General features: G+C 35.5%; 1 protein-coding gene and 1 non-coding gene across 2 annotated transcripts in view; both read right to left on the bottom strand.

The window, feature by feature from the left end:
- Positions 1-18,111, bottom strand: part of SPAG6 (sperm associated antigen 6) — a 47,072-nt gene extending 28,961 nt beyond the window's left edge. The window contains 2 exon segments of the mRNA XM_071221351.1: positions 11,302-11,488; positions 18,028-18,111. Of these exon segments, the coding sequence (XP_071077452.1) occupies positions 11,302-11,488; positions 18,028-18,111 (271 nt within the window).
- Positions 1,569-1,675, bottom strand: LOC112319673 (U6 spliceosomal RNA). Its single transcript, XR_002976351.1, has one exon. It is a non-coding gene; the product is annotated as a U6 spliceosomal RNA (small nuclear RNA).
- Positions 18,112-24,315: the final 6,204 nt, after the last annotated feature.

Raw genomic sequence — 24,315 nt, 5'->3', positions numbered from 1 at the left:
AACGTTAATTACTGTTTCCCAAACCTGTTCCACACAATTTAGGATATTGGTATTTATATATAGGTGCCATGAGGGGCATGAGAAGAATATTTGCAAAACTTGTGAGTTTTTAAATTGTTATCTCCTTTAATCATTTCATCATTCTATACAAGATAAAAAAGAATTGGGTGGGCCAGTTCCATCTGGATTCCTTCCTTACATTACTTATTTAGTATAGGATACACTCTATTACTTGTTTCTGTAGTGTCCAAATCAGCCATTTCCTGGAAGCGCTGCTCATCTTCGGCCACTGTGATCTCATCTCTTAACTGCTACTGAGCTGGAATGGAAATTTCTCACTTGATTTAGGTCCAAAGGGCATAAATCAGGTCTACAGGAGAAAGAATAGTTACACATGTGGAAACCAGCCATCAGGGATTAAAACAGAGGTATCTGGCAAGATGTTCAAATACAAGAAGGAAGTTAAAATGAAGAATGATGAACTGTCATACACTTTCCTTTCTCACACTATAAAAATGAAAACATTTCTGAGAGGTTTTGTGTTCCACCAGTTCCACCATTAATTGCTGTCTGACCAGAATAAATCCTTTAACCTCTCTACTTCAGTTTCCTCATCTATAATATAGAACAATTATATCAATAACTAAAATGTTTCATAACACCTAATCAAATGTATTTCTGTTTGCCAGGCTTGAGAACAGCCAAAATTTATGAGACCAAGTTGACAAAAGACAGGATTTTTAGCTAAAGCTCCCAAAATAAACACTTAAAACTTATTTTTGAGGCCAAATGTGAAAGATTGATTATACAAAAAACACTTATATGTTTCCTCCTTCATCACATTTTCAGTCAGGCTATTGCCCTCACCTCACTAAGTACTCTAACTGACGCCACGCTCTTAACACAAGTTCATTGGAAGCACTCCTCCATAAAGCTGTTGTGCTCCAAAGAGTAACAAGGCAGGCAGACAGAAGCTGCCAGGTGGGAGGAGGGAAGGAGGACCTTGAGCAGGGTGAAGCAACTTTCTGGGGCCCTCCCAGAGGAAGCACTGTGGCTCCACAGAGCCATGGTTCCTTCTGCCTTACCTCTCACACTTCCATCCCCTTTGCCTCACTACTTGTATCTCCAAAAGCAAGACTAATCTTTAGAAATAGTGAGAAATTTGACATTGATTAGAATGATTCTATGGGGTGAAAGAGTATAGAAACAAAGAAAAAGAGACAACCAATGTGAAAAGAATTCTACCTCAGCCTTTATTAAGGAGCAGGAAAAAATATAAAGAAATAATTATCTTCAAAGTAAGAGGTACATATTATCAAGTGTGTTTAATAACTGGTGGTTCAATCATAGAAATTTAGATACAATTTGCACAGAATTTTTTTTAAACCTGTCATTTCTGGTTGTTAGCCCCCAGTTCCCTTTGATTATCAGTAGCATGCTTTAAAATCTATACCTAAGTGTAGACTTTATAAATTGTATTTTTTCTTTTTTTTCTCCCTCTCTCCCTCTTTCCCCTCTCTCTAAAAATAAACAAATAAAGTGTAAAAAACAAATAAAAAATAAAAGTAAAAATAATGCAACACTTCACGAAGTTGCATGCCATCCTTGCACAGGGTCCATGCTAATCTTCTCTGTATCACTCCAGTGTTAGTATATGTGCTGCTAAAGTGAGCACCCTTCTTTTATCTGTTAATAACATTTTTGTCCTACCCAGTTTCTATGAAAACCTTTTTATAAAAGATTTTATTTATTTATTTTTAGAGAGATGGGAAGGGAGGGAAAAAGAGAAGGAGAGAAATGTTAATGTGTAAGAGATGCATTGACCAGTTGACCTGGCCAACAACCCAGGTATGTGCCCCACCTGGGAATCAAACCAGCGACCTTTCCGTTTGTATGCCAGTACTCAATCCACTGAGCCACAGCAGCCAGGGCTGAAAACCTTTTACTTTGTGCAGATCCTTGGGGCTATTCTCAATTTACAAATGGGATGCTGCCCAATTCATGAATTGGTCACATTTACCCAGTTGAAATTGTATTTTTTCAAATAAGGAAAAGTCAGATGATGCCCATTCATTCTCTCCTCTACTAACTGTATGCTTACTTTATTTTTGTAAGGATTTTTATTTATTTATTTTTAGAGAGAGGGGAAGGGAGGAAAAAAGAGAGTGAGAGAAACATCAGTGTGTGGTTGCCTCTTGCATGCCCCCTACTGGGGACCTGGCCCACAACCCAAGCGTGTGCCCCGACTAGGAATTGAACTGGCAACCGCGTTGGTTTGCCAGCCTGTGCTCAATCCACTGAGCTAGGGCTGCTTACTTTACTTTTATTTCCTATACCCAAAATCTTTTCCTTTTATTGCCCTTAAAGATACACTTTCTTTTGCATCTCTATTTGAAGTTTATATTTCTTAAACTTCTTAAACATTTCTTCACTAAGAAAAAAACACTGAATGAATATCCTCCCATTAATCTCAATATATTCCATTTTTGTCAAGAAAGAAACCAGGTTATTTGGAGGTAAATCTTCTATTTCCACTGATATTCAGGATGTGAATGATGACTTGTTTTATTTCTTACTAATAACATTTCCCCTTCTTTCAGAGAAACCTATGCAGTAATCTCTTCTGGGAGTTTCTGGGTCCCAGGCCTTTAAGTACCATGAAATACTGAAATTACAGAGGGAATTCCGTGTGGAAACCAGATTATAGAAAAAAAATGGAATGGAATCCCTAAGACAGATTCTATTTAAAAACCATTATCATTTAGCCTCAAACTGAATATAAAAGAGGTATGGAAAGGATATCAATGGGTACCTGCCTGAGAATGTACCTGTACAGTTGTCCCTCAAAGCTCTTTTGTACCACCCTTTGAAATACTCATATCATTGGTTGGCCAAAAAGTTAATTTGGTTTTTTCCACAAGCTCTTAGTTGTCTTTAACTTCATCAAAAACAATTTTGTTAGATTGTATTGTGACAACTATTATATCAGCATGCATTTAAAAAACATCAAAATTGGTGGATTTTTGTGTAGCCATTTAATAGTGAAGGTGGAAGAAAAAGAGCAACATTTTTGGCATATTATGCTTTATTATTTCAAGAAAGGTAAAAACACAACTGAAATTCAAAAAAGGATTTGTGCAGTGTATGGAGAAGGTGCTGTGACTGATCAAAGATGTCAAAAGTGGTTTGCAAAGTTTCATGCTAGAGATTTCTCACTGGATGATGCTCCACAGTGAAGTACACCAGTTAAAGTTGATAGCGATCAAATTGAGACATTAATTGATAACAATTGATGTTATACCATGTGGGAAATAGCCAACACACTCAAAATATCCAAATCAATACATTTATTGGTGAAAATGAAAAATGTCTTTTATTTTACAGAAAAAAAACATATAGACTTTTTAGGCAATCCAATATAATCTGTTTGCCATAAAATTCTCTGACATTAAAAAATATATAGTTAAATTTTTTTCATGTAGTTTCTCCATAATAACCAGCTTCTGATTTAAAACGCTACCTTAGTTTTTTCAATCAACATGTATTAAGCAATAATCCTAAGGTGAACTTATCTAGAAAACCAAATCCAGATATTAAGGAAATAATTTTAATATACTAATTCTGAATCATTCTATGCATGACAATAGTTTACTTTCTCAGTTCTTTTATATCATTTTATTCATTTTCTGTCTCTAATAGTGTCACCATTTTAGAACCAAATGAAACATAACCACTAGAGAACTTCTAACTGTTTCTGTTTGAATTTCTTCTTCAATGCTCTTTCAAGAAGTGTTTAGTGAAGCTGTATGAAAAAGTAGTTAACATGGGCTTTGCATTCAGACAGAATTAGGCTCAAATGCTAGGTCCACCTTTATTATAATTTCAGGTATCCTCTCTAAGTTCCACTTTCTTCCTCTATTTAACAGAAAGAGTAATATCTACCATAAGGGTAGCATAATCAAAATGAGATAATGTATCTGAAGCACACTGTACAGAGCCAGACATATATTAATTACTCAGTAAATGGTAGCTATTATTTTATACGTACATATACATCAAAACTCTGGAAGCGAGGATCCGAGATGGTGGAGGAATAAGTGGAAGCTACATTAACCTCCTCCCAGGACCAATCTGCAATTACAACTGAATTGTAGAGAAAGCATCCTGAATAACCAACTGAACACTAGCTGGAGAGAAGTCTTATAACCGCACATAGAGATAAAACCAGTTCACCACAACATGACTGGTAGGGAGTGTGGAGACACAAGAGGGCTGACCGAGCTCCCATGGATGGCATCTGAAATTCTGGAGGGATACTTCAGTGGCCAGGGGGTTCCCCCTAAAAAGTGTGGGGTCTAACCCCCAAGCAAGACACTCCAGCCTACAGCAACAGAGCCAGAAAGGAAGCCAGATAACATCTAGCTGTGAAAAGCAACAGGGCTTCTGTCTGCCACAAAGAGATGGATAGAGATGCAAAGAGCCTCTTAAAGGGCCAATGCACAAAATTTTGTTTGCAGCCAGTTACCCTGGGCTCCAGCAGAGAGAGGGCAGAGTGGACTAGAGACTCTTGAGGTGAGTCTAGGGCTGGTGGCCCTGGGGAGAGAACTAAAGGAACAGCTACCAGGATCCCTGTGCTGAGTCATTCCCCATACTGCAGAAGCCAGCTTTCGCAGACAGACCACTCCAAATAGCATCAGCCTGAGGGGAAGCAATAGTTCCACCCACAGAAATTACTCTGCCCCACCCTATGGTGCTTAAACCCAGCTGCTGATTACAGCTTCATTATTAGAGTAACAGCCGCGTGTTTAGTGACTGATTAGTTTAGCAACTAAGAAAATACAAAGAAGCAGCCAAAATGGGAAAATAAAGAAACAGGCCACAAATGAAAAGAAACAAGAGAATTCTCCAGAAGAACTAGAACTATTGAAGGCAAGCAATTTATCAGATACAGAGTTTAGAATAATGATTATATAGATACTCAACAGCATGGAAAAAAACACAGAAACCATAAAAAAGGACCAGTCAGAAATAAAGAACGCGATATCTGAAATAAATAATACACTGGAAGGAATAATCAGTAGATGAGATAAAACAGAGGATCAAATTAGCATTTTGGAAGACAAGGTAGAAACAAACACCCAGAGTAGCAAAAAATAAATAAATAAATAAAAAGTAAAGAAAGAGAGAGAATTTTAAAAAGGAAGAGAGCTTAAGAAACATTTTGGACAACAGGAAGTATAACAACATCCATATCATGGGAATACCAGAAGGAGAAGAGAGCAAGAAAGGGATCAAGAACCTATTTGAAGAAATAATGACTGAAAACTTCCCTAATCTGATGAAGGAAAAAGTTTCAGAAGTTCAGGAAGCTCAGAGAGTCCTAAACAAATTGGACCCAAAGAGGCCAACACCAAGACACATCAAAATTAAAATGACAAGGCTTTAAAATAAGGAAAGAATCTTAATAGCTGCAAGAGAAAAGCAGGTAGTGACCTACAAGGGAGCACCAATTAGACTGGCATCTGATTACTCAACAGAAACATTTCAGGCCAGAAGGGAGTGGCGTCAAATATTCAAGGTGATGAAAAGCAAGGACCTACAACCAAGGCTACTGTACCCTGTCAAGGCTATCATTGAAAATCGAAGGAGAAACAAGGAGCTTCCCAGACAAGAAAAAGCTAAAGGAATTTGTTGACACCAAACCAGTACTGCAAGAAATGTTAAAGGGCTTGCTGTAAGAAGAAGGAAAAGAGAAAGAAAAAAAAATAGAAGAAAACAGTCTAACAATAAAATCGCACTACATATGTATCTATCCATAATCACCTTAAATGTAAATGGTTTAAATGCTCTGACCAAAAGACATAGGGTAGCTGAATGGATAAGGAAACAAGACCCACATATATGCTGCCTCCAAGTGACCCATTTCAGATTGAAAGATACACACAGACAAAAAGTAAAGGGATGGAAAAAGATATTTCATGCAAATACAGAAGAAAAAAACATATCTGACAAAAGAAACTTTAAAACCAAGGCTATAGTAAGAGACAAAGAAGGACATTACATAATGATAAAGGGAACAATGCAACAAGAGAATATAACCCTAATGAACATTTATGCATCCAACTTAGGAGCACCTAAATATGTAAAGCAAATCTTGATAGATGTAAAGGGAGAGATCGACAGAAATACAGGCATGGTTGGGGATTTTACATATCATTGACTTCAATGGATAGATCTTCCAAGCAGAAAATCAACAAGGAGACAATGGCCTTAAATGATACACTAGATCAAATGGATTTAATTGATATCTTCAGAGCATTTCACCCCAAAGCAGCAGACTGTACATACTTTTCAAGTGCACATGGAATGTTTTCTAGGACAGACCACATGTTAGGACACAAAAGAAGTCTCAATAAATTTAAGAAGATTGAAATCACATCAACCACCTTCTCTGACCACAATGCTATGAAACTGAGATCAATCAGAAGAAGAACACTGAAAAACAAGAAAAACATACAAAGACATAGATGCTAAATAACATGTTATTAAACAATGAGGGGGTCAAAATGAGATCAAGGAAGAAATCAAAAGATACCTTGAAACAAATCAAAATTAAGGACACAACAACCCAAAATCAGTGGGACACTGGGAAAGCAATTATAGAGGAAAATTCATAGCATTACAGGCCTAACTCAAAAAACAAGTAAAAGCTCAAATAAACAATCTAACTTTACATGTAAAGGAACTTGAAAAGGAAAAACAAATGAAGCACAGAGTGAGTAGAAGGAAAGAAATAATAAAGATCAGTGCAGAAATAAATGAAATAGAGTCTAAAAAAACTATACAAAAGGTCATTGAAATCAGGAGTTGGTTCTTTGAAAAAATAAACAAGATTGACAAACCTTTAACCAAACTCGTCAAGAAAAAAAAGAGAAAGGACCCAAATAAATAAAATCAGAAGTGAAAGAAGAGAAGTAACAACTGACAACAAAGAAATACAAAGGAGTGTAAGAAAATATTATGAACAACCATATGCCAACAAACTGGACAACCTGGGTTAATTCCTAAATTAATCGGCAAGAATCAGAGAATCTCAGTAGATAGATTACACCTAATGAAATTGAAGTAGTAATCAAAAAACTCACAACAACAAAAAATCCCTGGACCACATGGCCTCACATGTGAATTTTACCAAACATTCTGAAAAGAAATAACAGCTCTCCTTCTCAAACTATTTTATAAAATCCAAGAGGGGGAAAGGCCCCCAAACTCATTTTACAAGACCAGCATTATCTTAATTCCAAAACCAGATAAAGAGAGTTATAGGCCAATATCCCTGACAAACATAGATGCTAAATCCTCAATGAAATATTAGCAAACTGAGTAGAGCAATGCATCAAAAAGATCATATACCATGATCAAGCAGGATTTATTCCAGGAATGCAAGGATGGTACAACATTTGCAAATCAATAAATATGATTCACCACATAAACAAAGTGAAGGATAAAAACCACATGATCATATCAATAAATGCAGAAAAAGCTTTTGATGAAATCCAGAACCCATTTATGATAAAAAAAAAAAAAACTCTTAGCAAAGTGGGAATAGAGGGAACATGCCTAGATGTAATAAAGGCCATAAATGACAAACCCACTGCCAGCATCATATTCAATGGGCAAAAACTGCAAGCATTCCCCTTAAGATGGGGAACAAGGAAGGGATGTCCACTTTCACCTCTTCATTCAACATAGTACTGGAAGTCCTAGATGCAGCAGTCAGACAAGAAGAAAAGTAAAAACCATCCAAATTGGAAAGGAGGAAGTGAAACTGTCCTTATTTGCAGGTGACATGATACTGTGCATAGAGAACCTGAAAGATTCCACACCAAGAAACTACATGAGCTGATAACTAATTCAGCAAAGTAGCAGGATGCAAAATTAATACCCAGAAATCAGTTGTATTTTTATATGCCAATAACAAACTAACAGAAAGGGAAAGTAAGAAAACAATCCCATTCACAATTGCTTCAAAAAGAATAAAATACTTAGGAATAAACCTAATAATGAAGGATGTAAAAGATCTGTACTCAGAAAATTACAGGACACTGAAGAAAGAAATTGAAGAAGATACAAATAAGTGGAAGCACATACTATGTTCATGGACAGGAAGAATTAACATCATTTAAATGTCCATACTACCCAAAGCAATCTATAGGTCCAATGCAATTCCTATCAAGATTCCAGTGACATATTTCATAGAAATAGAACAAATACCTCAAAAATTTATATTGAACCACAAAAGGCCCCACGTAGCAACAGTGATCCTGAGAAAGAAGAACAAAGTTGGAGAAATCACACTACCTAATGTCAAACTATACTACAAAGCCATTGTAATCAAAACAGCCTGGCACTGGCATAAAAACTGTCACATAGATCAATGGAACAGAATAGAGACCCCAGGAATAAACCTACACCTTTATAGTCAATTAATATTCAACAGGGAAGCAAGCACATACAATGGGCTAAAGATAGTTTCTTCAATAAATGATGTTGGGAAAACTGGACAGATACATGCAGGAAAAATGAAACTAGACCACCTTCTTACACCACACACAAGAGTAAATTCAAAATGGACAAAAGACTTAAATGTTAGACCCAAAACCATAAAAATCCTAGAAGAAAATATAGGTGGTGAAATCTCTGAATATTACTCATATCAATTTTTATAGCTATATCTCCCCAGGCAAAGAAAGTAAAAGAAAAAATAAACAAATGGGGCTACATTAAACTAAAAAGGTTTTGCATAGCAAAGAAAATCATCAACAAAATAAAAAGACAATCCACGGAATGGGAGAACATATTTGCCAACACATCTGATAAGGGGTTAATATCCAAAATTTATAAAGTACTTAGAAAACTCAACCCCAAAAAAACAAACAACCCAATTAAAAAATGGGCAAAGGATCTGAATGGATACTTATGCAAAGAGGACATATAGATGGCCAATAGGCATATGAAAAGGTGCTCAATGTCACTAATCACCAGAGAAATGCAAATTAAAACCACAATGAGATACCATCTCACACCTGTCAGAATGGCTATCACCAATAAATCAACAAACAAGAAGTGCTGGTGAGGATGTGGAAAAAGGGGAACCTTTTGGACTGTTGGTGGGAATGCAGACTGGTGTAGCTGCCTGTGGAAAGCAGTACGGAGATACCTCAAAAAATTAAAAGTGGATCTGCCTTTTGACCCAGCAATCCCACTTCTGGGAATAAATACTAAGGAACCAAAAAGACTAATTTGAAAGAACATAAACACCCCTATGTTCATTGCAGCATTATTTACAATCACCAAGACATAGAAGCAGCCCAAGTGTCCATCAATAGATGAGTGGATAAAACAACTATGTGACATTTACACAATGGAATACTACTCAGCCATAAAAAAAGAAGAAAATATTACCCTTTGCAACAGTATGGATGGACCTGAAAAACATTATGTTAAGTGAAATAAGCCAGCCAGAGAAAGACAAATACCATATGATTTCACTCATATATGGAATCTAATGAACAAACTTAACAAGCAAAACAGAGTCAGACTCACAGATGGAGAACAGATGACAGTCGGAGGGAGGGGAAGTTAGGGAGTGGAGGGGTTGAGCAAAAAGGAAAAAGGACTCATGGACATGGGCAGCAGTGTGGTGATTGCTGGAGTGAGAGGGGTGTATAAAGACTAAATGTAATGGAAAAGATACAAGAAAGATTTTTAGAAAAAGCTAGACTTCAAAAAAAAAAGCAAAGAAAGAAAACCTGGAAAATGAAGAAAAATATCCTTAATTCTAACACCCTAGTAATGCAAACATGTATCTTTTTATAATTTACATTCACATAAAAACTTATTTTTATATTATTATAGTTATAATATATAATTTTGTTCTTTTTTATGTTATAATCACTTTTTGTTGAATGAGAGTCCATTAAGTAAACTACCATAATTTAACCTCTAAATTCCTGCCAAATATTTGGGGGGTTTTGCTATTACAAATAATGTTACAATAACATTTGCATGAATATACTTTTTCATTCTGTGGAATTATTTCCTTAGGAGCAATTCCCAAAGCAGACTTTTTAGAATAACCATAAACTCTTTTGTGACTTAGATTAGTTTTACCAAACAACTTTCCACAAGTTTATACAATTTGTAGTGCCTCCACCAATGGGTATAAAACATCATCATGTCCTCTCTAACTATCAGTATTAATACTAATACCTTTCATTTTTTGAATATTTACCATGTGTCAAGCACTGTTTTAAGTGCTTGACATGTACTATCTCATCATCCTCACAACAAATCTCTAAGGTAGCTACTTTGACCATCTACAACAAATCTCTGAAGTAATTCTGAAGTAGTTATCCTCTTTTTGCAGATGAGGAAGTAAAGGTTCAGAAAGTTTAAAAGCCATACTCAATGTCACATAGCAAACAAATGATAAAATTTGGACTCAAACTCGTCCTGTCTAACACCACAATGCTCTTAGCCGCTTGGCTCTAATTCTGCTTTACTCTTTTTTCCCCCAAGTAATAAAAGGGGGTAAAGATGTTTACAATGATGTTTTCATATGCAGTCCTTGATTACTAACAAAGTAGGTCATTTTTACATATGTTAAACTGCATAGGCTTGTTGTGTTATTTGTTCATATTATTTAGCAACTTCGATAAAGGGGGCAGTTCTGTTCCCTATGTATTTTTTACTGATCAGGTGCGTCAGCATAACCTTCACACAAGAAGTCCTGGCACTGAGCTGTCAGTTTATAAGCAAAGGTGGTCCTTCTTTTTCTCCTCCTCCCTGCCCAATACAAGCTGAATACAACATGTCCTCGCAGGTTATGTCCATATGCGTTTAGCATTACTCACTTATATGATATGGCTCCTGACTGATTTGGAATACCCTATATTATAAGTAAGAGTGAAGACTCGATGTACCCTGAGGGGTGATAAACTAGAATAATTTTTTAACTGAACCAATTTGCCAAGGCCTTTAAGAATTAATATGTCATTTGCCCAATTCCTGCCCCCTTCTCTTTCCATCTACAGATTTCTCTTCTGCTAACTCAGATAAAGACTGGAATGTATAGACATTTTTATGAATTTATAACCCAAACAACTTGGGCATCATTTAGAGCTTATGTCTCATAATATACAGAAACATCATTAAAAACTCACCTATGCTTTACTAAACAAAGCCAGATTTACCTAATAAATATAAACTTTAATAATCCTAGTTTAAAATATGCTCCATTATCTGCATTATGTCTTGCTATACATCCAAGTGGCCAGGCTACAGCCTCTTTGAATCCAGGGTCAAAATCTTCCAGGCATATCAGCAGCATATCCAGTGCTCCACCATCAACTATTGCCTGAGCTAGTTGAGGAGAATGTTTATCAATTACTTGTAATACAAAGGCAGCTGCTTTCTTGTAGAAATGCTACAAGGATAAAATAGGTAAAAGAGACAAAACTCAAAGTGAGTTGAGCACTTATATAACAAAAAGTTAAAATAGACCAAAACCATCGTAAAGATAACATTAATATAATAAACCTCAACAGCTGTTATATACGAAAGAAAAACATCCTGCCATATTTTGATTTTTTCCCATTTTTTACCAAGTTTAATGTACACAAAAATGTAGAACTTAAAAAATGCAAACATAGTTCTTGATTTCAAACTAAGCTGAAATATTAAAATACATTTTTATAAAAACTTTACCTACAAAATCCAATTTAGTAGATGCATTAAGGAATCACTTTTATTCCTCTGACACTTTATCTCTAATTTGATTGTAGTAAACAAATATATTTTGTATTATTTGTATCAAAATAATTAAAATTTTAGCTGGCAATGGTTATTAATATGGATATTACTAACACATTTACATTTAAGTATTTAAAATACTCAAGTATTTTTATTGAAAACCCCATCTTTACCATTTACTGAAGCTGGCATAAGATATCTGAATGCAATTATAATACTGAACCAGACAACATACTAAGTTTATCTTGACAGACTAATTTGCTACTTGATTAGAAATCAATAGCAGTAGTCCTGTTATAGTGTTACTTTATTTGTTATAATGGAAATAATCATGCATAGTTTAATACATAAAAGAGTTTTTTAAAGGTAGTTTTACCTTTATCATTTGTTGTTTACTGTTTGAATTTTAGTACACTTCAGTGATATTTATTATGATTGAATGAAAAAATTGGTTTTCTTTCTTTCTTTCTTTTTATTTAATTGTTGTACAAGTACAATTGTCTCCATTTTCCGCCCACCACTCCCCCCACCCACACCCCAGCCATCCCCACTTCCCACCCTTGATCCTACCCCTCTTTGGGTTTGTCCATGTGCCCTTTATACTTGTTCCTGAAAACCCTTCACCCTTTTTCCCGATTATCCCCTCTCACCTCCCCTCTGGTTACTATCAGTTTGTTCTTAACTTCAATGTCTCTGGTTATATTTTGCTTGCTTGTTTGTTTTGTTGATTAGGTTCTACTTATAGGTGAGATCATATGGTATTTGTCTTTCACCGCCTGGCTTATTTCACTTAGCATAATGCTCTCCAGATCCATACATGCTGTCGCAAAGGGTAGGAGTTCCTTCTTTCTTTCTGCTGCGTAGTATTCTGTTGTGTAAATGTACCATAGGTTTTTGATCCATTCATTCACTAATAGGCACTTAGGTTGCTCCCAACATTTTATTATTAGTAGTGTATATTAATCAATACCTTCTATTCTGATGAAGAAAAATTTAAGATTTTATGGGCCCATAAATTGAGCCTTTTCTACCACATATTTTAGAAATTACCATGGAATGAAAAATTCATTCAAGACATATCAGTTATGATTCAACACAATTACCATCAAAATACATTGGCATATTTCACAGAACTAAAATAAATAATCCAAAAATTTGTATGAAAGCACAAAAGATTCCAAATAGCAACAGAAATCTTGAAAAAGAACACAGTAGGGGGTACTACATTACCTGATATCAAACTATACTACAAGGCTATAGTAATCAAAACAACATGGTACTGGCATAAAAACACACATGTATCAATGAAACAGAATAGGGAGCTCAGAAATAATTTCATGCCTATATGTTCAATTAATCTATGACAAAGGAAGCAAGAACATACAATTGGGTAAAAAAAAGTCTATTCAATAAATGGTAGTGGGAAAATTGGACAGATACATGCAAAAAAAGAAACTAGACCACCTTACTACACTATATCAAGAATAAACTCAAAGTAGATTATAGACTTAAATGTAAGACCTATAACCTTAAAACTCCTGGAAGAAAACATAGGTGGTAAAATCTCTGACATTTCTCTGAGTAATATTTTTTCTGACATATCTTCTTGGGCAAGGGAAATAAACAAATAAACAAATGGGACTATATCAAACTAAAAAGTTCCTGCATAGCAAGGGAAATCAACAACAAAATCAAGACAACCTCCTGAATGGAAGAAATATTTGCCAATCATATATCTGATAAGGGGTTAATTCCCCAAATTTATAAAGAACTCATACAACACAACCCCAGAAAAACAAATAATCCAATTAAAAAGTGGGCAGAAGACCTAAATAGATATTTCTCCAAAGAAGACATACTGACAGCCAGTAGAAATATGAAAAGTTGCTCAACATCACTAATCATCAGAGAAATGTAAATCAAAACCACAATGACATAACACATCACACCTGTCAGAACGCTATCATCAATAAATCAACATACAATAGGTGTTGTTGAGGATGTAGAGAAAATGGAACCCTCATGCACTGCTGGTGGGAATGTCGATTAGTGTGGAGGTTCTTCAAAAAAGTAAAAATGAAATTGCTTTATGACCCAGTGATTCCACTTTTGGGAATATATCCAAAGGAAACCAAAATACTAATTTGAAAGAATATATGTACCTCTATGTTCATTGCAGCATTATTTACAATAGCAAAGATATGGAAGGAACACAAGTGCCCATCAATAGACAGGTGGGTAAAAAAGCTGTGGTACATAGACACCATGGAATACTCTTCAGCCATGAAAAAGAATGAAATATTACCTTTTGTGATAGCATGAATGGACCTAGAAGGCATTAAGCTAAGGGAAATAACTCAGACAGACAATGACAAATATCATATGATTTCACTTAAATGGGGAATCTAAAGAACAAAATTAAAAAAAAATAGAAATAGACTCACAGATCCAAAGAATAGAGTGTCAGTTGACAGAGGGGAGGAAGTTGGGGGGATGCGTAAGAAAAGTGAAGGGATTGAGAAGTACAAATTTGTAGTTACAGAATAATCATGGGGGTGTAAATTACAGCATAGGGAATATAGTCAATAATATCATAATGACTATGTATGGGGCCAGGTGGGTACTTGAAATATTGGGAGGAGCACAGTGTAAAGTACCTGATCTCTTAAGCACTATGCTGTACATCTGAAATGAATACATAATAATATCAAATATAAACTATAATTTAAAAAATGTATGTATATATATATATAGAGAGAGAGAGAGAGAGACTAGACTACGTGCTGAAACACAATTGTCTTTGACCTCAAGAAATTTATAAAGACACTATGAGAGATAAACAAATGCAACACATTGTGATGTATGCAACTAAATGAGAAGTAGAGTGTGCTCTACAAACATAGAGTAGAACATCTAACCCAGGCTTTAAAGAACACAGAAAAGGCAACTCAGGAGAAGTAACACCTAAGTTTATATCTGAAGGCTTCTGAGCAGATTGCCTGCTAACAAATTGGAGTAGAGAGGTAAATAGATTGGAGAGTATTCCAACCAAAAGGAACTATGTAGCTAAGAACCAAAAACAGTTTGATATATTGACAAAACTGAGAGTGCAGTGTGACTAAAGTACAAGAGGGGAGAGAGAATGTTCAAGAAAGAAGACTAAGAAATTGACAGAAACAAAAATCCTGAAGGGTCCAATATAGTATTTTTAAGTATTTGGGGGTTTTTTTAAAAGATTTTTACAATGTATGTTTTGAGAGAGGGGGAAGGAGGGAGAAAGAGAAAGAAACATCAATGTGTGGTTGCCTCTCACACACCCCCTACTGGAGACCTGGCCCACAACCCAGGCATGCGCCCTAACTGGGGATCAAACCAGCAACTGGTTTGCAGGCTGATGCTCAGTCCACTGAGCCACACCAGCCAGGGCAAGTATTTTGAATTGTATGTGACCATTAATGTCAGTGCTGTGACAGAATCAAATTTGTACTTTGTAAAGGACCACTCTGATTACACATGGGGAAAAAGGTAAAAATAGACAAGTCTGGAGACAAGAAGACGACTTAGGAAACTGTTGTAGGAACCAACACCAGGTGAACAGCAATGTCAAGACTCAAAGAGAAAAGCTAAAGGTCTAAGGAGACATTTAGGAGACAAACTGATTAATGTGAAGAAGGTGGAATGTGATACTTTCAGGTTTCTGGCTTGGACAAGGGATGCATGATTGTAGCAGATTGTTGAAGAATCCGTGATAAATTCAGATCAGCCTGAAATGTCAAGTGGAGGGGTGACGTGGCAAGAGATAAAGCTAGAGAGTTTGGTTGGGGCCGGATCAAATTTAGCAATCAGTCAAATTAAGATTTTGTGGTCTTATTCTAGTGAAATGGGAAGCCATGGGAACCTTTATTGTTTTTACTACTTACTCTCAGGGAAACAAATGAAAATGAAGACTGAATAATTCCCAGGTCCATAAAGTATGGCTGAGCAGGCTGTGTACCGCACAAATCCAGGGGATGCTACTCATATAGATTATGATATAAATGGTACTCTCAAAGATGTGCAAAGCACAGCAGCCATTATTGACATAGCATGCTATGTGGTTATCTAGTTTGATTTATGTGAAAAAATGTCTTATCTCCATAGTAAAATAATAAGCATCTCTAGAGCAGAGATTATGTTTCATACTTCTCTTCTGTTTCTCAAAGTATCTAGCACAGTTCTGAATATAAAGGTTCCGGCAGAAGTAAGGCTTGCTTGAGTGGTTGGTAGGATACATGAATGTCTGACACAATGTGGACATTTTCCAGCAGTTTGAACATTTCACCTAAAATGTCATATGGTGTGCTTGAGATTGATATTGTTCTGTTACATAATTATATGCTTATGATTTTGTAATAAAAGATTTTGTGACTAAAGAGGGGTGTCATTCATGCCAGACACTGCCCAACTAACTCTTCTTGTACTCTTGGCTCTAGAAACCACCACTCACATTGATTTTACTACTCTAAACACTACATTTTCTCCTATCAAAGAGTTTAACCAATTATACTCATCAACTTTAATAGATTTAATTTTTTATTTCTATAATAAGATAATACATTTATATGGTTATTCTTTTACTGAAGCAAGTTTCATGACACTGATGAATTTTAAGACATTCTCATTTTCCTTCACTGGTCATATCTTATTTGAAAATATTTAAGTGTTCCTCCCTTGCTTTTTTTTAAGAGTAAGAATTTTCAGGACTTGATTTCATTTCTCCCAGCCTCTATGATTATGTACTTCAGGCTACTGTTCCTGCATTTGATTAAGAAATTATAAATTTGCCCTGGATGATGTGGCTTAGTTGATTGAGCACCAGCCTATGAACCAAAGGGTCGCTGGTTTCAATTCCTGGTCAGGGCACATGCCTGGGTTTTAGGCCAGGTTCCTGGTGGGGGATGCACGCGAGGCAACCACACATTATTTCCCTCCCTCTCTTTCTCCCTCCCATCTTCTCTGTCTAAAAATAAATAAATAAAATCTTAAAAACAAAGAAATAATAATTTTTGGTATCATATGTCTAGTTGTTTTGTTTTCTGTGAAATGCTTTTTCGTTGTCATAACTATCCAATCAATTATGATTTTATTTTATTTTTCTAAAGTATACTTTATTGATTAAGCTGTTACAGTTGTCCCAATTTTTCCCTCTTTCCCCTCCTCCACCTGGTATCTGCCTTCCCCCCAACAATCCCCTCCCCTTAGTTCATATCCATAGGTCATGAATATACGTTCTTTGGCTTTTCCATTTCCTATACTATTCTTAATATCCCCCTGTCTATTTTGTACCTACCAGTTATGCTTCTTAACCTCTGTACCTTTTCCCCCATTCTTCCCCTTATCCCGGCTCACTGATAATCCTCCAAATGAACTCCATATCTATGATTTTGTTCCTGTTCTAGTTGTTTGCTTAGTTTGCTGTTTTTGTTTTTTAGATTCAGTTGTTAATAATAGTGAGTTTATTGTCATTTTAGTGTTCATAGTTTTGATCTTCTTTTTCTTATATAAGTCCCTTTAACATTTCATATAAGGGCTTGGTGATGATGAACTTTACCCTGCCTGGAAAGCACTTTTTCTGCCCTTCAATTCTACATGATAACTTTGCTGGGTAGACTAACATTGGTTATAGGTCCTTGCTTTTGATCACTTTGAATCCCTTCTAGCCTGCAAAGTTTCTTTTGAGAAGTCAGTTGACGGTCTTATGGGAACTCCTTTGTAAGTTACTATTTACTTTTCAATTGCTGCCTTTAAGCTTCTCTCTTTATCTTTAACCTTTGGAATTTTAAATATGATGTGTCTTGGTGTGGTCCTCTTTGGGTCCAACTTGTTTGGGATTCTCTGTTCTTCCTGTACTTGTTTGTCTATTTCCCCCATCAAATTAGGGAATTTTTCTTCCATTATTTTTTCAAATAAGTTTTCAATTTGTTGCTCTTCCTCTTCTCCTTCTAGCATCTCTATGATTTGGATATTGGCCCTTTTTTGGAGATGTCCCAGAGTCGTCTTATATTCTCCTCTTTTTTTGAATTCTTATTTCTTCAGTCTGTTCTGGTTCACTGTTTATTTCTTCCTTATCTTCCAAATTGTTGATTTGATTCCAGGCTTCGTCCCCTCCACTGTTGGTTCCCTTTATTTTAACTTCTTTATTTAACTTAGTGTAGCCTTTATTTCTCCCCTTACGCTTTTGCTGTACTGAATGAGTTCTCTGAGCATCCTTATCACCAGTGTTTTGAATTCTGCATCTGACAGGTTGGCTATCTCCATTTTGCTTAGTACTTTTTCTGGGGTTTTATCCTGTTCTTTCATTTGGGCCACATTTCTTTGCTTCCTCAATTTAGCAGCCTCCCTGTGTTTGTTTCTGTGTATTACGTAGAGCTGCTTTGACTCCCTATCTTAGTACACCTGTTAAGTTGTATGGGGTGGAGCCCTTGGTATTTGTTAGGGTGGGGCAAACTGCTTTACCATTTTGTGGCTCTGTATGTGGAGGAGGAGTTAGAGAGGGGCCAATGCCACTGCCTGGCTGCTGGAGGCTTGCTTGGCACATTCCCTGCTTCCAATCATGCACCCACTTCTCGAATTCGACTGGTGCCCCTCTAGCTGCTGCCCTGGTGTTGGCTCCAGAGTAGGTGGGTTTGCATAAGTTCTAGGACAATGTGGGCCCTTCAAACAGACTCTCCTGTGAGACCAGCAGTTTCTTCCACCACCCCAACCCCCACTGGTTTTTATAGCTAGAAGTTATGAGGCTTTAATTTTCTGGCACTGGAACCCTGGGCTACACAGTCTGGCCTGGGGCTGGGATCACTCATTCCCCAGTTATCCTTCCCAATTTTTATCCACCACATGTGAATATGAGACCACCCATTGCTCCAGCCACTGCTGTCACCTTGCCACCACCACACCACATCCTCTCCACCCCAGCTCCCCATCTCTGCCCCTCCTACCCATCTGGATGAATATGGCCTATTTAAATCCTTGGTTGTAGGACTTTCACACAGTTCAATTTTCTGGCAGTTCTGGGTGTTTTTTGTTTTGAAGTTAGTTTTGATCCTTCTTGTGGTTGTGCAAGGAGGTGAAGCGTGTCTACCTATGCCTACATCTTGACTGGAAGTCTCTCAATTATGTATTTAGATGTTATATCCCTTACAACACACAAAGAGTCTTATAATTGATTTAAAGGGTCATAATGAATCACAAAATGTATGTATAGTCTTTTTACATTAAGATAAAAAATCATCTGTTTTCTCCTTTAAAAATTATTCTCATTATAGTTAATACTATAGTTAGTATCTTCTGAATTTTATTTGGTGATTCACTATTAACTCAATTGTTTATGAGTGAAGGGCTACCACACCTGATATGTCACTTTGTAGGGGGAGAGGTGAGAGGAATATGGGACTGAGACCATGGACTCACTGAACAAGCTAGCAACTCTTCTAAGAAGGCAAGGAAGCAGAGTATGTATTTATTTACTAATTTAATGATATGTAGCATGTACTACTTACCAATTACAACTGGCCTATTGCCAGGTTTAGAATGCATAACAAAGGGTATAACCTGCTGGATTGACATTATTCTACACCAACATTACTGTAGCTGTCATTATTACTTTATTAAATTGAAATTCCATTCATTTCTCCAGTATGTCTGACTCTCCACTATGTCATAGCCATCACTGTCTATATATGTGAGATTTGAGTTGAATGAGCATGTACTCATGTCTCCTTACCTGCCCCTTCTACTAAGTCCGAAGTCTTGCATATCTTGTATCCAGTGTGACTGGTACAGCAAAAATTGATACCTCGTCTTCCTGATCCTTTTTAAATCCTCTCTAATTTATTCTCTATACTATTGGGGAAATCATCTTTCTAAAACACAAAATGGATCCCAGTGTTCCTCTAATTAAAACTCTTCAATGACTTTCTATCAATATCAGGATAAATCCAAACTTTAGAAGAGGTTCTTCATAATTAGGTCTGTCTTCCTCTCTCGACACTGACTTTTCTCTCCCTTGTTTTATTACCCCCCAAAAGCTCCAGACATACCTAAATATTGTCTTTTCTATCAAGTACATACCACATTTTTTCTTGTCTCTGTGCCTTTCCACATAATTTCCCTCTTCCTGTATGCAGTTTCTCCTTCCCCTCCTTCGTCTGGCTAACTCCTAGGAATGCCTCCTAGAAATCTCCTATAAACAGCACCCTTCACTCCCAAAGCCTGAGTTAAGTACCTTCCATATGTGCTCCATATGTCTATCTTTAGACACTTATCAAACAGTATTTCACTTATTTATATATCTCTCCATTAGCAAATAAGCCCCTTAAGGGCTTTCTATTTTCATATGATCAGCATCTAAGCATTCATCTGGCACTTGGACACTCAATAAATGTTGATTGAATGATGAATGAACAAATGGTGAAAATTAATATATAGAGAATATATAGGACAGTTCTGAAGGACTGTCTGCTCCAAGAGCTTTCATGAATGACATTTGAAGAGGAAAATTTTTGAAGGTAGTTAGTTCAAAAATGTATCTTCAGATAGAATTAATTTTTATTTTATTCATACTCCACCTATGCTAAATTCTTTGTAGGTACTTTACTCTAAAATACATGTATACAAAGATAATTATTAAGAGCCATGTAGTGAAGACATGGATTGAGAATGTCATTAGAAACATAGGTTAGGGAGAGTTGCTTCAGTTGAGATCTGAACAAAGCACTGAGTTTTATGTTAGCAAAAGTAAAAAGGGAAATATATCATGAAATAAAGTAGGAGCAGTTCTTTTTGGGAAATTCCATACCAGGGGTTAGTTTGACATATAATAGTTAAGACAGTTAAATAAAAGAGTGTATGTATCTTTATATTAAAAACATTCAATAACAAAATGGACAATATCTTCAATGGCAGATTTAAAGAAGCTATGGGAAATTGTCTATTTTTAAAATAAGCCCTTGATTTAAAAATTAAATAGAGGGCATTTTATTAGACTAATTCTACAAAGACATTTCTATGGAAAACTAATATAATCTAGTAAATTACATAATTTAATAGTGATTCTGACTTGATACAGAGACAGAATATATGGAAAAGTAGAAATCATTTCCTTAGGACACACATGCACACATACACACAAACACAAATGTTACTTGATTTAACCTAGACTTTTAACAGAACTTAAATAATAACAATTTTTTTAATGAGCTACCCTAATGATAGAAAGCGTGGGAGCAAATAGCAAAACCAAATCATTATTTACTTTGAAAATTAGGGAAGTCTGACTTCTGTTCTGATGGGCCAGCCCATGCACACTGCAAGGCCAGGCCAAATTTTCTTCTCTAGATGTGGCCCTGGATTTCTCCTAGGGTTAGTACATCTACTTCAGTAGAAATCCCAAAGTTCTGCCCCACAAAAAACATGGAAGAAAAATCCTTCATATAAAGTATGGTTAAATGAGAAACAAAGGGAAGTGTTAAGTATACGTTCAATTAACCAACATTTATCAAGTGCCTTCCCCTTCACTGTGCTCTACCTCATGTGTTATCAAAAAGCCCAGGAGAAAAGGCAATCAATCACAGGGCCCGGGGCTCTGATGAAGTCTCCTCTGCACCTTCCCTGATCCCGGCAGGGTCTCAGTCCAACAACTCTCTGCAGTACTCTCTTGGGTCTCAGTTCCCAGTGAATTACACACTTTTCCCTAGGTGCTTTAAACGAGTTTCTGTTTTGATATGGCTTTTCCTTAGAAGCCTCAGGAAGCCAGAAGGTCCTCTAGAGCTCTGAGTCCAGTTTAACCTAATACTCCTAACTCATTTTCCCTCAAATCTCCAGATATTTATTAAAGTTAGTCCTCTGCATCTGGCCTCCACTCAAGTTCCCATAATGGTCCTCAAGGAAACCTCAAAAGGCAATTATATACACAATTACTGGACAGCCTTGGTACCCAAAGGCCTAAACAGACAACTTGTTTTAACAGTTAACACTGAGGTTTATTAGGAATTCCTAGAACCATTTAGAAATGGTTTATTAATTCCTACAAGCAGAAAGAGCACAAGGTCAGGCAGCAATTAAAAAACAGGTCTTAGTCCCACTTTGGCCACTAACTCACTTTGTGATGAGGGTAATTATTCAACCTTGTTGAAGTATCCACACTGTAGAAGATCTATACTCTACCTACCTCAGCTGTTACAAAACCCTGATTTTTAAGAGATGTGAAAACACAAAAATAATTACATCTTCATTCTTTTTAAACATGTTAAATATCTACTCTATGATTAGCATTATACTAGGCATGGAATTCACAGTGGAGAAAACAGAAACTAAATCATTGCAATTAGAATAAGTGTTATGAAAGAGAAATATTAGAAGCAAGAAAAGGATAAATCAGGAGGCTTAACTTACTATGAGGGCCCAAGGAAGTTTTCCCTGAGAAATCAACATCTAAACAGAGCTCATAAAGAATGAGTATAAATTAATTAGGCAAAGAAGTATAGGAAAAGGTTCTAGCCATAAAGAAACATTAAAATGTAAAGTGGAATTTAAAAACATTTAAAGAACCTTTCAAAAACATTTAACATGTAACATTTAAATTTAACCCACACCATTTGCCATTTCTAAGCCCCATTCTTATAAGCTGATTGATAGCTTGGGTTTTGTTTTTTCTCTTAATCACCCAGTTTTTCCTACGAAAGCAATGATACACAGACCTCACTATATTATTTTCTATTTATGTGCCAATGCTTATATAACAAAATAAATAAATGTTCATGTAGGAACAGTGGTTTGGAATACAATAAAATTCAGAATAATCTTGATTTTAGGACATATTGTTAGATGCTACATTTTTAGGATTTTATACTTCCATAGAATATTTTCCACTTTAACATATGTGAAAAAAACCTCTATCCCTATCTTAAAAAAAAAGATCAGTGCTTTGATTTACCATATATTTACAACTATGACTCCTTTTATATTGACAAAATGCAGCAAGTTTAAATCGCAAAATTCATTAGGTCTTTTGAAGTTGCTCCACCAATTATCTTTATCCTATTGAACAGCAGTTTTTGTAAGAGAATCATGATACATTTACCTACCACATGTGTTTTAAATACATCATAAATGCTTACCACAGGCTTTTCATTCTCATAGCAAATTGAAGTGCTGGATAATTAATCTGAAGATTTTAACCCTGCCCCAGACACATGTAATTTAAAATCACTTTATGTCAATATATATTACTTATTTTCTTGAATTCTGAACCCATTAAATTGACTGAACTTGCAAATCAGCTTCAGACAGATGCATATTTAAGTGTTATGCAAACTTCTGTATTTCTACTCTTCTGAAAATGTGCATACCTACTAATTTGCCATGTTCACTGTTTTACTATAGGTTACATGTAATATATTACAAGGTACTATTTTAAACTTTACCACCACTTTACTTATAAAAATATCTGCTTCAGAAAGGTTTATTTTATTTAGCTAAGCAGTTTAAAAATAATTTACTTGGAACTTTTATTGGTTTATTTCAAAAGACCTCTTAAACAACCTAAGAGTGGCCTGGTATTCTAATATGCCATAAAACATGATTTTTATATTTTATAACCAAAAAGCCACCTTAACTTGCTCAAATTCTACAATTGGTGGAAGTAGCAATATATATTTCTACTACTACAGGCATTACTCAAACAGGAAAAGTATCAAAATTCATTTTTAAATAGTTGCAAGATGTAATGGTTCAAATGTACAGGGTTTGATGGTACATAAAGAGACTTTTCACAACCAATAAACTTTTTAATGTTTTCATGAATGCTCTTTTTATTTAGAAGAAATAAAATCTCAATGAGAAAAAAGAATCCTAGGTTATAGACACATTGTACAGTCTTTCTAGAACCAAGTTTGATGAGAAATCAAACTTAGTTTTGTCCAAGTACTCTGAAGAATATATCTAGCAACACTTCGCTTGCTTTAGTAATTACTTTGGGAATATTTAATAAGACAAATTCTCTCATTAACTGATTAGCACATCAAAAACACAATGAAAAAGAGCAGAGATTTAAAATGAAATAAAACTCCATTGGTGATTTTCACCTTTAAAGTCCTTTCACAGTGAATGAATTCAAGAATTCTTACCAAGTGAACTACTGATTTATCATCATGCGTATATGGAAATGTTTTTCACATGATCTTGGATATGATATGTATTTATTTAAGTAGTTTATCAGAAAAAGTGAGTAAAAACCTTCCCATGTATGCAGAAATTATGTCAAAGTCAGGAATAAAATGCACTGGTATCTTAGGCTACCAAAACAAAGTCATATGTCTGAAAAAACAAAGCTTCATGAGAACATATAATTGATGCATACATACAGTGACTTCTTCAAAAGCATTTTTAAATCCAGATTTTTTAAAAGAATAAACCATTTGAATATTTAAGTTATAAACTATTAAGAAATGTTTTCATAACAAAGCT

Source organism: Desmodus rotundus, chromosome 4 (assembly GCF_022682495.2).
Source record: "Desmodus rotundus isolate HL8 chromosome 4, HLdesRot8A.1, whole genome shotgun sequence".
In the NCBI taxonomy this organism is placed as follows: Eukaryota; Metazoa; Chordata; class Mammalia; order Chiroptera; family Phyllostomidae; genus Desmodus; species Desmodus rotundus.
The sequence above is the reverse complement of the archived record's forward strand: the minus strand, read 5'-3'. Positions and strand labels throughout refer to the sequence as shown.